General features: G+C 47.3%; 1 protein-coding gene across 3 annotated transcripts in view; it reads right to left on the reverse strand.

The window, feature by feature from the left end:
- Nucleotides 1-246: 246 nt before the first annotated feature.
- Nucleotides 247-15,560, reverse strand: part of dlgap1b (discs, large (Drosophila) homolog-associated protein 1b) — a 71,107-nt gene continuing 55,793 nt past the window's right edge. For 2 of the 3 annotated variants that reach the window (XM_058060867.2, XM_058060866.2), the window contains exons 7-12: nucleotides 7,204-7,574; nucleotides 7,041-7,120; nucleotides 4,501-4,937; nucleotides 3,956-4,047; nucleotides 3,043-3,195; nucleotides 247-2,700 (exon numbers count right to left, since the gene is read on the reverse strand). In XM_058060867.2, the coding sequence (XP_057916850.2) occupies nucleotides 2,485-2,700; nucleotides 3,043-3,195; nucleotides 3,956-4,047; nucleotides 4,501-4,937; nucleotides 7,041-7,120; nucleotides 7,204-7,574 (1,349 nt within the window). In that variant the 3' untranslated portion in view covers nucleotides 247-2,484. Of the gene's footprint in view, nucleotides 2,701-2,803; nucleotides 3,196-3,955; nucleotides 4,048-4,500; nucleotides 4,938-7,040; nucleotides 7,121-7,203; nucleotides 7,575-15,560 lie in introns of all 3 variants that reach the window. The other variant, XR_013627752.1, reaches the window with a different exon arrangement.

Consider the following 15,560-nt stretch of genomic DNA (forward strand, 5'->3'; position numbering starts at 1 on the left):
GTGCAGACAGGTAGCCCACCATGGTGGACCCTCCTCTTGTGTAAAAAAAAATGCATTCAGGCTCAGTGAGGCTTGATCCAGGATCGAGTGACAAGCCAGCGGAAGCTCTGTGTGCACCGGGGAGGAGGATAAGGCGTAATTATGGGGACCCGCCCCTGTGGATGCCGAGTGCCCCACAAAGAGTGTCGTGTTGCCCTTGTGGTGTCTTTAATTGCATGGGGATGAAAAACACATGTGGAGGCCAGCGAATGATGGCAACAAGGTTTGTTTTAATGCCATTTAATCCATTAAACATGACTTACAAAAAGTTATCTTTGTTCATTTACATTTACACGGGGAAACATTCATTTATGTACAAATGTCTTCATAGAATAACATCACAGCTCCCTGCTACACCAGGACTTGATATGTTCTTATTATTAGGAACAGGAACACAGTGTCCACTCATTGTCTCACACACAATCCAAATTGGTAAAATAAAATCCATTCAAAAACCTAAAAATGAGCAATGGCGCCAAATTGCACAATTACATCATCACTTTATCAGATAGTCACTGATTGGCAGGCAGACGTCCAATGGCACAATGACACATTAGCTGGTCAACTATCCTCAATCCTGGCATACCTCCCTTGCCCTCTAGCCTCTGGCCTAGATCCAAGCACACCTCCTAGCTCTCTAGCCTCTTGCACAATTCCAAGCATACCTCCTAGCCTTAATTCTAGTTCACCCCCTAAAACTCCTATCCCACTAGCCTCGATTATAGTGCACCTTCTAGTCTTCTAGCCTCGATGCTAGCACACCTCCCAGCTAGCTAGATGCTAACACGCCTCAGCGCATCAAACGTAGCACACTTCCAAGCCTCCTAGCCTATATCCTAGCACACCTTTGAGACTCCTAGCCTGAATCCTAGCACACCTTCTAGTCTTCTGGTAGGGATGTCCCGATCCAGTATTGATTTTGGATATCGGACGATATTAGCAAAATAATATCAGATGTCAGCCTGCATGTCATATCTCCGATATTGGCACACCTTTACTAACAGTCAATTCCCGACTCCACCCAAGCATGGCTATGCAGCAGCAACTGCATAGAGCGCATATGATCACAACAACAGTGTTAGCTAGCGTGCTAACAAAGTAGCAAGGAGCAGGAGTAATGTCAGCCGTGTGGCAGTAAAAACACATAGCTGCCGAGTGCAAGTCTTATGCAAAAGTTCCCCGGAGTGGCACAGAACTGGCACGGTTTATTCCGGCCTTCCGGCCAACCTCATCACTCTCATGATGCGGCATCTCACGGAAAACTCCCACAGTACGCCATGTAAGATTCATGTTGATATCGGCTCAATATCGGTATTGTAGCAGGAGTGAAAACGTCGGGACAACCCTTCCTAACACACCTCCTTGCTTCCCCGCCTAAATCCTACCACATCTTCTAGCCTAGATGATAGCACACTTTTTATTTCATAGTGATGCAACAGCAGAGACTGAACACACACACACACACACACACACACACATCTTCCCCTGAGAGCGCTGTTGTGCTCGACTGTTAAAAGTTAAGGCTGAAACAATAAAAAATAAAAACACAGTAGACGGGCCTTGTAGTCAGTGTGTCGGTAAACAGTCGCCTATTCAATAAATGAATAAAAAAAATACAAAAATGATTTGGAAAAAGTCACTATGCACTCAGTGAGGAGGCAAAGGAAAAATATGAAATAAAAAAAGTGTTTTGTATGACTTTCAGCACCCCCGGCCTGTCGTCCTGTCTTAATACTGTCAATAAAGCTGTGGCTTTGTAAAAAAAAAAAAATTACAAGCACTTTTATTAAAGTAAACAATTCAAGTTGAAATAACTTGTCTGCGTGTCCTTTAATCACTGGACACAACATTAGGAACACGACCATAGCCAACACACATTTTAAATCATAAACTTTAACTTAGTGTAGGTGTACCTAATGTTGTGTTCCACCTTTAATGTGTGATCGGAAGCACTTATGAATGAATGAATGTCAAGACACACACGCACACACACACACGCACGCACACACACACACGCACACGCACACACACACAGACAAAGTGGCCTTTGTGGTGGATTCCTAAAAGCTGCACACCTGTAGGGGGCCAAATTTGATCTTGTGTGTCATTTTGCAAACACTGGAAGGATTGTGTACCTCCCCCCCCCCACCCCACGCTCTTGGCACTGTCCTCCTGTCTGTTGTCAACCTGTTTGTCATTTCTTAAACATCACAACTGACCAGCACAAACATACACACACACACACATCACTCTCTCACATGAGCGTACATTATCAGTGTGTGTTTAGGGAGGTGGGGGTGCTACATCAAAGCTGGGAGAAGGGCGGGGGTGGGCAGTAAATAAATAAATAAATAGATAACAATAACCCAAATATACATCTCTTGTTGACCACCACTGTCACCGGCGTGTCTCTTACAGTAGTATGTACGTGTACATGTATGTATCTCATAGTCGCGTCTGCGCTTCAGGGATGTAAATCTCGATGCTGTCTGCGCTCTCCGTGGCAGAGCTTTGGCGCACAGAGGCGGCCCGCTTGGCGGCCAGCAGACGCTTGCGGGCCTCCAGGCGCTGGCGCTCGGAGCTCTCCAGCGAGCGGTCCCTAGCCAAGGGGGCGTGGCCTTTCTGGGGTCTCTTTGGCACAGGAGGGGGCGCCCGTCTCTCCTGGACAGGAACGACAAACAGTCTTAAGTGGCAGGCGCCCCCGCCAAGAGCCAACAGTGTGGTCTGCGTTTGCCAAATTACAAACAAAATGGCAGCAAACAACCTTTGTTTGTTTGCAGAGCAGCGTGTTTGCTGCAGCGCATGCAATTGTTTTGTTGACACAGACAGCCATCAGTGACGTGGGGCAGCAGGTAAAAATGGACACGCTTTCCAAAACGACGACTTGAGAAGCTGGCTGTCGACAATGGGTGAAAAGACATGCAAACAGCAGCTAGCATGCAGGTTAGTAGCCATTAGCCATGCCACAAGAAAGGTGACGCGACATCACAAAGGCGTTGGCACCTGGATGTCTGGGGGAGTCAGAGACTTCCAGTTGTTGGCTTTGAGCTGGTGAAGTTCGTCAAACTTCAGGCTGATGTTCTCGATGGACAGCTGCAGCATGTCCCAAAAACCGGCGAGGTCCTGAGAGACGGGCCGGGGGTGCGCATTGGGGTTCTGACAACAGTAACACAGAAAGAGTTAGAATCTATAATCTATAATAGAAATCATCTGTGTGTAAAATATGACTGGCTATTCAAAAATGTCAACAACAATGGAAGGTGGTTTTCTCCTGACCAATCGCATTGTGGTGACTTTACCTCAGCCCTTCAACTCCCATTCCACTGCACATTGGGCACGCATGCACGGGAGAACATGCAAACTCCACACAGAGATGATCAAGCAGAGTTTCGAACCCAGGTATTCCCGATATCCTGACTGTGTGCAGAAACTAGTGCTTCAATGTTTGATGTACAGTAATCCCTTGTTTAATTGGTTCCAGACCCAAACGTGATGAGTTAATTTCAGCCAAGTAGAATTCCTTATTTAGAAATAAAACGTTTTCATAGTTTGAACATAGCTAACTACGGTTTACAACATCATTAGAGCCCTTAGACACAAAATAAAATTGCTTAATTACAGCAAAAGATCTGTAACCTTTGCTTAAATATTTTGACAAATAATATTCTAATGGGTATTCAAACACTAAAACATGACAGTATTTTGAAAAAGACCATCACACGACTGATGTCCTTTGTTGCCACGTATTTGCTGGAGGCACACGCTGGCTGCATGCTTTGCATTCATAGTCAATGCACGCCGCGCTCGCCTGTCAGCGCAATTTGTGCAGGATGACGTCAGTGTCACGAGTGAGCGAGAAAGGGAGGGAAGGAGTCAAGTGTAGTGGGGAGGATGTAAAGGATGAGGTGACACATACCAAATTCTCCTCACACAGCTTTCGGAACTGCTGGAACTTCTGGGACATGAGCAGCTGGGCGCTCCCCACTGCACTGCGGATCTTGCCCAGGACTGCAGACAAATGACACGCACGCACGCACATACGCACACACACACACACTGCAGTTACTGGCAGGCACACACTGCAGGCATGTTGCACCACTCCCAGTGAGAATGCATGAAGAAAGCAACACGATGAGAATGTAGGCACAAAGCAATGACATCATCACTGCACATATTACAGACGATGGAAGACAGAAGTGGTATGCAAATGTTAACATTGGTGAAATAGTAGGCAATAAAGAGCATGATGAGATAACACAGAGTGAGGGCTATTATGTGCACGTAAATGTGCACTCCATATTCAGTGATGATGATGATGATGAGCAATATAGTAAGTAAGTTACGGCGCCATGCGTGTGGACATACAGTATATTCATACTTACATCCTCTAAATTACGACTACTATTATTTTTAAAGCATTTCCAGAACAGTGCATGTGTGCATCATCAGTGTGTGACTCACTGTCGTCAGTAAGCTGGTTGTGTGTCAGTTCCTGCTCCATCTGGCAACACCATCCCTCCATGCGCTCCGTCTCAGCCTGCAGCAGCTTGAGGAACCAGTGTCCGTCTCGAGGGCACACGGAGCGGCTGAAGGCCTCCAGCGTGCCCTCCACCGCCACCGTCGCTGCCTCGGGCTCAGCCACGCTGTCCATCCAGGGGTCTGGTGGGGGAAGGATGGAGGGATCGAAGCCGGCCTCGCCATAGTCGTCGGCAGCACAAGCGTGGTAGTGGTTCCCTGAGCCTTGGATTCGCACCGTGGAGGTGGCAGCATCACGGGAGTGCTGGCGTGGCATGGTGGCACAGTGGCGAGGCGGGGGCAGCTGCGGGCCATCAGTGGGGTCGTCCAGGTCAGCCTGGACGGCGGTGGTCACGCTGTTGGATCGGGTCATACGCCGCTGACTGAAAGAAGTAAATATGGAGAAACATCCTTAGATCCTATCCTACTGCATTGAAACATTGGGAGTCAATGATTGACCAAAAGCAGTCTGCCCTCCAGCAAGGCACCAACACCCTCAACTGATCAATAACATTAATTTGATAACACAGCAGTAAATGCACCATTTGAATGATCAAAATGGTTCAGAGCTTCCAATGCTTCACAAAACCGTTCAGGTGACATTCAGCCTTCAGTTTGACCCACCTGTGGTTGTGCATGTGCACATACACACACACACACACACACTATAATCACGTCTGGATCGTCTCCGGAGATGCAGTCCTCCTTTAAGCTCATCATTCACCACTTCCTCCCTCCTCCTCCCATTCATCTCTCTTATTGCATGAAACACATAGAAGAGGAGAAGGAGCTCAGGGAGTGGTTGACATCAAACACAACGTGCACACACTCATAGCCTTCAAGTAAATGTGTGTGTGCTGCAGAGTTAAAGAGTAACTCCTCCAAGCAGGTGTTCAGTCATTATGACCTCAGCCAGCCTTCTATCTCCTAGCTAACGACTTCCTGCACAGGCAGGCACCACGGCCAAGGACAAAGAATTTTAGAAGACAGACAGAAAGACACACAGGGAGAGTTTATCAACATGGAGGAAGGTGGACCTTGAAAGACGTGAAGAAACGTGGTGGACAACAAGCTCCAACATGAGAAAAACACTCCAAAAACAGACATATGTCTTGTTTAGTGGCAGAGACAAATACATATTCATGCATGTTATCATAATTACAGCTAATTTTAGTCAGCTAGGACAAAAACAAAAGGCCAGCGAGGTCAGGCTGTCTTCTGGCATTGATTTGATCCACCAGGATCATGTGACCACACAAACATCTGGACCAAGAGTTCAAACAAGACAAGATACTACAAGATATTGCCCACTGAGGGATGAATAAAGGCATATTTTATCTTATACTGCATGGTCCAACAATGTTTCCTGTGTGCTGCAGTGTTGTATGATGATCGCTCCTCTACAGTTACATTTGGGGTGCACACGTGTACTTGTGCCGAGCCGGTGTGTATTGTCATCACACCTCACAGTTATGTTTAACAAACTTTCATAACAGAAAGCACTAGAAAGACTCCAAACTAATCAATTTCATTAATGCAATCGCTCCTCCGCATGCCATTGAAAGAGCAGGTGTGAAATTGTAAATGCAACCATGTAGGGATAGAACTGACATGCTGTCAACAAAGATGCTGATTTCAGTGGGACCCTGGGCACTCGGCCTGGGACGATAATAAACAAATGAATCATTGTACTTTTCCATATTTTATTTATTTATCTATATTCTTTTCTACTTTTCTAATAACGTTAAAATCTCATCTCGTATAGGTATACTTAAATGAATCTATTCTGTAATTCTGTTGTCATCTGCTGTATAAAAAATAAGCTTCTTGGCGGGTGCCGTTGGGCGGTGGTGAGCTCCTCAATATAATGGTAGGGGAAAAGACGAGCATGTTATTTAAGATCTTCTTCCACTCCCTCTCACTTGCTCCTCATTCAAACAGCAAGGTTTCCTGACCTGCTGCTGCAGCACATAAACACACATGGAGACAAGCCAGGGACCTTCATCTGAGGTGGCATGGCCACACCTCCCATGTCAGCGCTACAAACAATCCAAGCAAACAAGTAAACTGTAAAATGCATTAGAAGTCTCATGAAGTATGCAGGAGTCAAACTGATGCATGTCCCGCCACAGGACCACTAGACTGCTGCTTTCCAAGCCCATCCGTGCTCTCACTGCACACACACACACATTGTCCAAAAGTTGCCAGAATGACAATGACTACAGCAACAGATGGCTGTCAATACCCCCCCCCCCCACAGCTTTCTCTCCTGCAGCACATCCTCTGGGCCCAGCTGTCACTTGGGGCCCCGTGCTTGAGGAGAAGGGGGGGTGCTCTGACCCCAACCTCCAGTGAACTAGGACAGCTGCTATAGGCAAGCCAGATCACACTGGACACAACTAAACTGCCTCTGTCTGGACAGCTCTGACCCCCCCCCCCCTTGCCTCACGTAGACAAGCCCCTCCCACTGTTGTCTTTGCGCTCACCATCGCTCATCCTCCACCTGAATTCCTATGGAGTGGAACTTGGACTGCGTCTGAGTTTGTTCACCTTCCTCTGGCTCAACCTACAGGAAGAAGCCAGCTGTCAATCAACATGCAAAATAATGGGAGCATTAATACAAATACACATTCAGAGAATGAACCAAACCTGGACCCCTATGGAGAGGCACTTGCGGAGCGCCTCCATCTGTGCCTTGCTCTCGGTGGAGGCTGTGGTGACCGTGGTGGTGTTGGTGACGGTGCTGTTGGTGACGTGCTGACTGGCGGGGCCATGCACCTGAGCGTTGGCCGCCTCAATGGCCGCTGTCAGGGCCTTCATGCTGTCGATGCTCTCAGTGGAGTTGGATAGGCCCGGCTGAGAGCCCATGCCCTTACGAGGACCCACGCCGCCGTCCATGTAGGCATCCTGGGCCGACTCTGTGCTACTTTGGGCCGTAATGGAGATGAAGGGCTTGGACGGGGTGGTCCGCGGTGGAACGGGGGGAGGTGTCTTCTTGTAGGTGGTGATGCATGACGACACTGCGGGGAAGAAGACATAACTTTAAGCCTACAATGAAATATAAGATATACAATTTTGCACCACTGTATACTGTATGGTTTGTGTACAACTAAAGGAAACTTGAACGCAGCACTGAAATAGACGCCAGCTGACCCTGCCATGGCATCAAAAAAGAGCAGCAGCAGTAGATTAGGGCCATGTTGAAGAGATGTCAGCATCGTCCAATAATAGGATTAGCACGTCAGCCTCTTGACCCACTGATCTACATGGCCGGTACTGTGAAAAGTCAAACCTGTGCAGAAACAACAGGCTAACAAAGCAAAGTGATGATGATAAACACCAGGTCTAAAAATCTCCTTCCTGACCACAAAAACTAGGTCACAGAAAAAGGACAGTGGGCTTCCTGACTCCTTTTAGTCCTGACAAAAGACAACATCCTACTGTGACGGTTGCTACTGTTCAGCGTGCATGTGTGTGTGTGTGTGTGTGTGTGTGTGTGTGTTGGTGGACAGCTGCTGCCAACCACACCCATGCAGCACCAGCAGCCATGCCCAAAACCATTAGAGTGCTTTGTGTCTTTCTCAGCAGAGGCCTGAGCTCTTAGGGGTGAGATGAAGTCTGACCTCATCAATCTCACCATCCCACCTGGACACATGAGACTGCATGGACCAATCAGCTCAGCCAGAACACGTAAGATGTAAAATAAGATGGAGGCTGGCACAACAGGCCACAAAACAGATGGGAGACTTCCTGTGTCTTCTTGTAAAACAGATTTTAATGACATGTACACAAGTGGCATATAAGTGGATTTTCTTAGTATGACTCCATGCATGGACTGCACGGTGGCCTCGTGGTTAGAATGTTGGTCACACAGTCAGGGGATCTGTAAGATCTGCGTTCGAATCCCTGTTGGACATTTCTGTGTGGTGGAGTTTGCATGTTCTCCACGTGTGTGGGTTTTCGCTGGGTACGCCGGATTTCTCTGGCTGGGATAGGCTCCAGCATACCCCGTGACTCGAATGAGGTTTACGTGGCATAGAAAACTGATGGATGGTCTCCATGTACATACATATGCAAGCACAGGTGACATAGATGTTTCCGACACAGGAAGTAGTCATCTCACAGCTGTTTATGATGGACATGGAGGCTTTATCTGCAGAAAGGTCAGCAAGTACATGGCTGTGGGAGAGAGAGGAAAGAAAAACAGTCACAGGGCGAGGTCCTGCCCCCGTCAGCCTGGGACGTTCAAAGGATAGAATTTCAGCGGCTTTGAGAGCTTCTATCCCCTCTAGTCATCCAAAAGTCCTCTTCTATGTGTGTGTATGTGTGGTTTACACACACATAGCACAGATAAAGCAGGAGAAGGCACGCCCACAAAGCTGTCAGTGCCAAAGTCAGACACAGCAAAGGATGACAGGTGTTTGGAATGACCAGACAGGTTAAGTAAACACCACAGATAGATAGAAGCACATGCACGCACTCCACATGTGCACACGCCTGTGACACTGACGCCACACAGCTCTCCACTTCAATGGAGACCACAGACTTCCTGCCACTGATACGCTCTCAACCTCACACACACACACACACACACACACCAAAGATAGGTTCGAAGACACATGAAATAAGACTGAAGTAAATGTCACACAATAGTGATGGCAAAGGAACAACTGTAGGAAATTCCCAGTGTCCCAGGAAATGATAAGAACTCACCCAACCACAACCTACACCCCCCAACTACCGCCCACCCTCAGCCTCCTCCTACACACACAGGATACCAGCAGCCTCTTAAGATGGAATGTGAGCCTACTGGCAAACACAAAAGGTCTCTGTGAAGTTTTCAGCCAACACGAGCACATTTAGGTTCACTTTGCGAGGCAAAATTTTTGCTTTGTTGTCGTCTAAAGTTACGTAAGCAATTATCTGTGCACGTTTTGGATTTCTAAAATCTTGCTTGTGTGCTTGCTCCAAACCCTCCCAAAAATGTAACCTCACGCTGCAGCGATGCTGACCATAAAGCTTAGATGATGGGCTTTTAGTACATCATATCCTGTACATGACTCAAAGGGTGAACTAAAATTAGTGACTTCATGTATGTAATTTGTCTGAATTAAACGTGCTTCCTCCTCAAATGATTTTGATACTACATTCATTGATACTGAAAGCCCCATCGTTGATATTTGCTGGAAACAAACTACATGTGAATGGAAATGGAGTTTCCCTTCTGCTGTGATCACTGTGGACTTTATGAATGACAAATCTCTTGTGGCCCTGTGCCAAATCTCCTCTTTTGACAAAGTGCTTCAAACATCTCCCGCCCAAATCCCCCCAGGGACACAGCAAAGATTACACTCACTGCTTCAAAAACCAAAATAGACTTCCTCGTCTTTGTGAATCACCCGAGTGTGTCTGCATGCGGAGGTGTCCATGCAGCTGTGTGCTCCTCAAACAACACAAAAAAAGAAAGCCGATGCTGGCAAGCAGGAGCGGGCTCCCTCATGCGGGGGCCAAGGGCAAATCCAGGACCATCCCAAAAAATATAAGGGGGGGGGGTTGTTTGCGAGGGAACATTGACAGCCGAGCCCACCAGCTGCACTGTGTTTAGAATGAAGGTCCGCCAAAGGATTGAGAACATGGACGCTGAGCACGGAGGAGAAGTCTGCTTACTCTTTGTCCATTTGTCCTTCTGCCTCTGTCCCACACACACACACACACTCTCTATGTCCATTTGTCCAATGCTCTCCCTCCGTTTCTGTCATCAATAAACACACAGCCAGCTGGAGGGCTTTTGTGATAGCATTGCTATGGCGACGCATAGCAACATGAACTTTGCCAGGAGGCTTGGCGTCTCCCAGAGAGTGAAGGGGGGTGGAGGGTGCTGGGGGGCGGGTGGCTTTCTATGCTTCTGTTGGCCATTTGTTTACCTTGAAGGGTACACTGCAGCTGCAGCGACACTTCAACGGCAGCCGGCCGATAGTATAATAGGACATGTTGTCATGTTGCCAACACTGCAGCACGGGCAATAACAGGTCAGGCATACGCGCTTTAGCTTTATGTTGTCCTGTTTCCAGCTCTGTTCACATAAAACTCCACCAACCAGTTTGTCCCGGACACCTGTCAAAGGCTTTATGGGACGCTGTCAGAAACTGAGAGGTTCACAGCGTGTGACATTACATGACCGTTGTGAGAGCAACAATGCAACAGCACAATGAGACGTGTCCTCGCAGACGAGGACACCATGACTCACTGAGCCTTGCACGGATGCTAAATAACTTTTAGTCTCGTGTTTCCTTTAAAAAGGTACTCTGATTACCTACTGAGGTACCTGATGTCGGCCTCTAGCTCTCAGCTGCATGGGTCAGAGGTCAGCCAAGTGGCGGTGGTGGGCAGGAGGGGTGGGGGGGTTGTGCACTCCAGATGCCTGAGCTCCGTCAGACTACAATAGGCCGCTGTGTGTGGCAATGTGTGTAGCTTTTACAGCACTATATTTAGCCTGCTGGAGAGAGCAGGCTGGAAGCTGAAGTCGACTGCAAAGTGAGCGTTAGGACAGAACACTTGCTAATTGGGAGTGATGTGGCCTTCCTGAATAACTGCCATTAAATATCATACTGTACACAACACAAAGAAATGTTTACAAGACAGCCGCCCCCTGCAACACATTCACTTAACCCACTTTCCTCAGATACAACCAGGTCACATGCATTCCACTTTTATGACCAGAGGCGCTGTCAGTCACTGGCGGGACCAGGAAAAAACATCGGCAACATGGGGAGATAACTTTAGTTATCTTGCGTAATCATGATGAAAACAGATATGCATGCACATGGAAGCTATGATTCATCATTGCTACCCTTGCTTATTTTCCCCAACAATGTGAAAGATATACACACAAGAATATATCTCTCCATAAAACCATGCAAGTTCAATAATTCATGAGCACAATTTAATCAGGTAGCTACTGCTGTTTATACACCAGTGTTTCCTGTCCTACATGAGTTGCCCGCTCACAAGAACGTCAAGTTAACATTATTTTAACAAACTATTCAAGTGGCAACATGGTGTTTGTGTATTCATTTGCTCTGCCAGTCCAAATCTTTCATTTCTGAATCTGATTCATCGATTAATCAAAAAAATTTGCGACCGATTAATCGGTTATTGAAATAATCGTTAATTGCAGCCCGAGAAAAATCTTCAAGAAACAACAACAAAAAAGAAACGCAGCGAAAGGTGGCTGTTTGGAGTCGAGTGTAGACACGCTTGCAGTTAGCAACAACAAGCAAAATTAGTATTAGTATCTTAGTGGTCATGCAGACTGACTTGGTATAAGAACACGGACATGTTAGAAGTGCTATTCTCATCTGCTATAGTCATTATGTCTGACATGGGAGACATAAGCTTTCTCAGCCGTTTGATCGCCTTCTTTTCAACTATTTCATGTATTTATGCAACACACCACGCATGAACAATTGGAGCAAATAATGCATTGTTATTCGCTTGAATCAGCCAAACTTCTACAAAGATACTGACCCCCATTATTTGACCCCCATCCAATCACCAGAAACCATGTGGTAGCAACCCAGCAATATAGCACCAGATCACAACAATTTAAAGAGCACATCAGGACTTTTCCTTGGCCTACATAAGTAGTCTCCTTAGATGTATCCTTGTGACATCTTAAGGCCCTTCCATTGTTATTTCCTGGGAACAAGCTTTACTTTGACGGTGTGCACAAGCACATGAAGGGACACCTCATTCTTTTGTTTAATGCCTGCAGGGGGCTGAGAGAGCGCATGGTCACCCCGCTCAGATAAGAACGAGGAGAGAAAGTTTGGGAAGAAGTTTTCCGGCTGTGTCCTTTGCTTCATGCACATTCCAGCTGCTCTGTGGCGCAGAAACCTGAGCATTAGGCCTGAGCTCTAAGCCTAACACGCCCACGCATCTCACGCATGCTTTCACCGCACACTCGCTTCCACCGGCCTCAAGAGTGGCGCCCTGACACATTGCACGTTGCTGACAGCAGCATGACAACTTTGGCAACAATGCCACAACAAACAGCAATGAGTAAGCCATAAAATGAAACTGGATGCGTGACTAAGCAGTGACTGCTCCGGAAAACTGTAACATTAAAAGTACTCCTCACTAACAGAGGGCCAGAACACTGCAGGGTACTGAATAGTGCTGAGTGGGTACCATCCGGTGGAAAAGGAACATTTACACATGTAAATGAGTTAAATGTGGGCTGGAACACAAATAAGGCCCATGTCATGTTGCTACACGAAGGATGGCAACGCCTGCTATTTACATTTAAATGCAGCACAATGTGGTCAAAAGTTCACTTGCCCCCCCCCACCAACTAAAGAGAGCTCTGATGATTCATAAAAAGTAGATTCTTAATGACTAAGAAGGTCAAAGAAAAGCTGAGTGGGGTTTAGTTTCATGCAGTCATTCAGGAATGCTGTGAAACATCAGTGGCGGGTGATGTTTGGACCCCCGCCCCCCATCCCTCCTGCATTCCTTCCTCCTTTTGACGTTCTTTGTCCTGACCACTTGCACATGGCGGGGGAAAGGAGACACTGGCGGGCCTTAATCCACAGCCAGAGGCAAGCTAAAGCCATCTGGGCCCAAAAGCAAACGTCAAAACCTCTCTAGAAGCAGCCAGCCTGGGGGAGGGGGCACGCTGTATGAGAAAGAAAGAGGGATAGAAAGTTAAAAAGTTTGGTGAGGACTTTGGAAACATGCTGTCTTTAGGTATTGTGACCTGTGACCCCCCCCCCCCACACACACACATCCTGTCGGGGGCGGGGGGGGGTGATGGCAACACTGTGCAGCACATACGAAGACAACATGTGAACACGACACAACACTTCAGCCTCTCAGGTGTGACTTTTGGCACCCCTCCCCTCCTTTGCTTGTGCTACATCCACTCCCCACAGGAGCATGGGGGGGGGGGACAATGGAAGCACCGACATTCCCACTCTCCTGTCGAGAGCACTCGTTTGTCTCCCACATTCCTTTGCTCATTCATCTCTTTCTCCTGCTCTTTACATGGGGGAAGGGGCTAGGTCTTAAAAACCTCTAACGGAACCCCCCCCACCCTTACCCCCTCCCTCTCGCACACACAAAATCCCCTTTTTCCTGCTCTTTTACTTGCTTAGTGAAGCAGCAAAGCTCCCAGAAAGGAGCAGATGCATTCTTACTCTGCTCTCGCTCAGTGTGGCTTTTTAATGACGGCTTCAAGACGAGAGAGAGAGCCATGGCCAAACTTAAAACACACTCAGACTACTGTAGCTGAGTCTGGGACTTTCACAGAGAAGTCTTTAATTTGCCAGCGGAGCCCTCCCACGCTGCACGGCCCCAAACCACCCACTTCCAGCCAGAGCCAGATAGAGCAAGAAGAGTACTCCATACTCCCCCCAGATCAGTGAATCCAACACCCACCGCAGAGCTTGTCTGTCGAGTCCAATCTAGAGTCAAGCTGAGAAGCACAACTTATATATGCATATACCAAATATACATGCTTTTTCTTTAGCCTTAGCGTGCAGGAACCATCAGGATCGTCCACAGTCACCGCTGAGGAAATCCTAGGCACTTCTATTGCCAACAGACAAGTAAGGCAGAGGAGAGAGGAGAGAGAAGAGAGGTGAAGCCCACCTGATCCAACACACCAAACTGCTCCCAATGGGACATTTTAAGGGCCCTAAAATGCTAAAATGTCCCATCAGACAGGAAAGCAAGAGAGCTGCCATTCTTTTGTGTCAGCACAGGGAGAAGAATGAGCGAGGTTGTGCTGCTTCCTGTGACAAAAGACAACCAAACATCAGGCCTTCCTCTCCTAATGGCAGCAATCACAGCCTCAATGAATCTTAAGCACACATTACAAACACGTGGCAACTTAAAAGCTGAATGCTGCTCTTTCATGCTTCTATGAAGTACACAAGAATAACCACCAATAAATAACCCATACTGCGATGATATAAAGCCAATACCCGCTATATTAAACAAATTAGGTACTTTTAGGTATTGATCATATTCCAGCACACAGTGAAGTGAACACAGCTGGGGTGATGACGACATCTCGTGGTAGACTTCATAATTGCAAGCTCTTCATCTCTAGTGAGGCCAGCATATGTCAGCACATCTAGACGTCAACTGCAGACATCAGTGATGTAGCTTTGGTGTCCACACCTTTACTAAAAACAAGTTGAGCAACAACAAGTTGCCATGAGCTCACATTGTCAGACTGCTGGGACAGAATGAAGTCATTCGCCAGCATGACCGGGATTTATCTCCTCTCCAGGGCGACACAACCACAGCTTTTAGCCACTGCCAGCCTCCAGTTTGGGCTTGGTCCCAGCAGCTTCAAAGGTAAACACTGATGTGCATCTCGTGAAGATGAATGGAGGCGGCCACCATTACTGGCAACACTCGCCCTCACTCATTACTGCTGCCAAGAAGGTGATGCTGTCATAGAGAAAAACCCAGACTTGAAGAGGTGGTACATTTATACTTGAAGGTGTACCACTTGCTGAACTTCTACCACCCATCGTTACTCTAGTTCTTAATGTGTATTTGTACTTGTTCCACAGGACTTCATAACATGCCTCGACCTGGCCCTTGTATCCTAGCACACACAAACACACACACACGTATAGATGCATCACCAAAGCCTGTGGAATGACAACATGGTGTGCGTGGGAGACACTGTTTAATGGACATCCCCTCTTTGAATAATAATTCCACCTTGAAGGCAGCCAACTTTGATGAGCACACACACGTAGGGGCGTATGTTGCTAAGACATGAGCTTCATCTGTCCCTGTAATTAAAGCCAGAGCGGGAAATAACCAGGTCTGACAGGAAGGAGCAAGCAAGGCATTCCTGCACTGCACCAGGACATGTCACTCTCTCTTAGACACATAAGATCACACAAGATTGGATAGGCCGCTCACACACTCATTTCCTTTCCGTTTCTTTCCAGTAAGCACTGGCAAGGCACAAAGTGAGACTT

The sequence above is a fragment of the Doryrhamphus excisus genome, linkage group LG7 (genome assembly GCF_037039965.1).
Source record: "Doryrhamphus excisus strain RoL-2023G ecotype Guam linkage group LG7, RoL_Dexc_Guam_v1.1, whole genome shotgun sequence".
NCBI lineage: Eukaryota > Metazoa > Chordata > Actinopteri > Syngnathiformes > Syngnathidae > Doryrhamphus > Doryrhamphus excisus.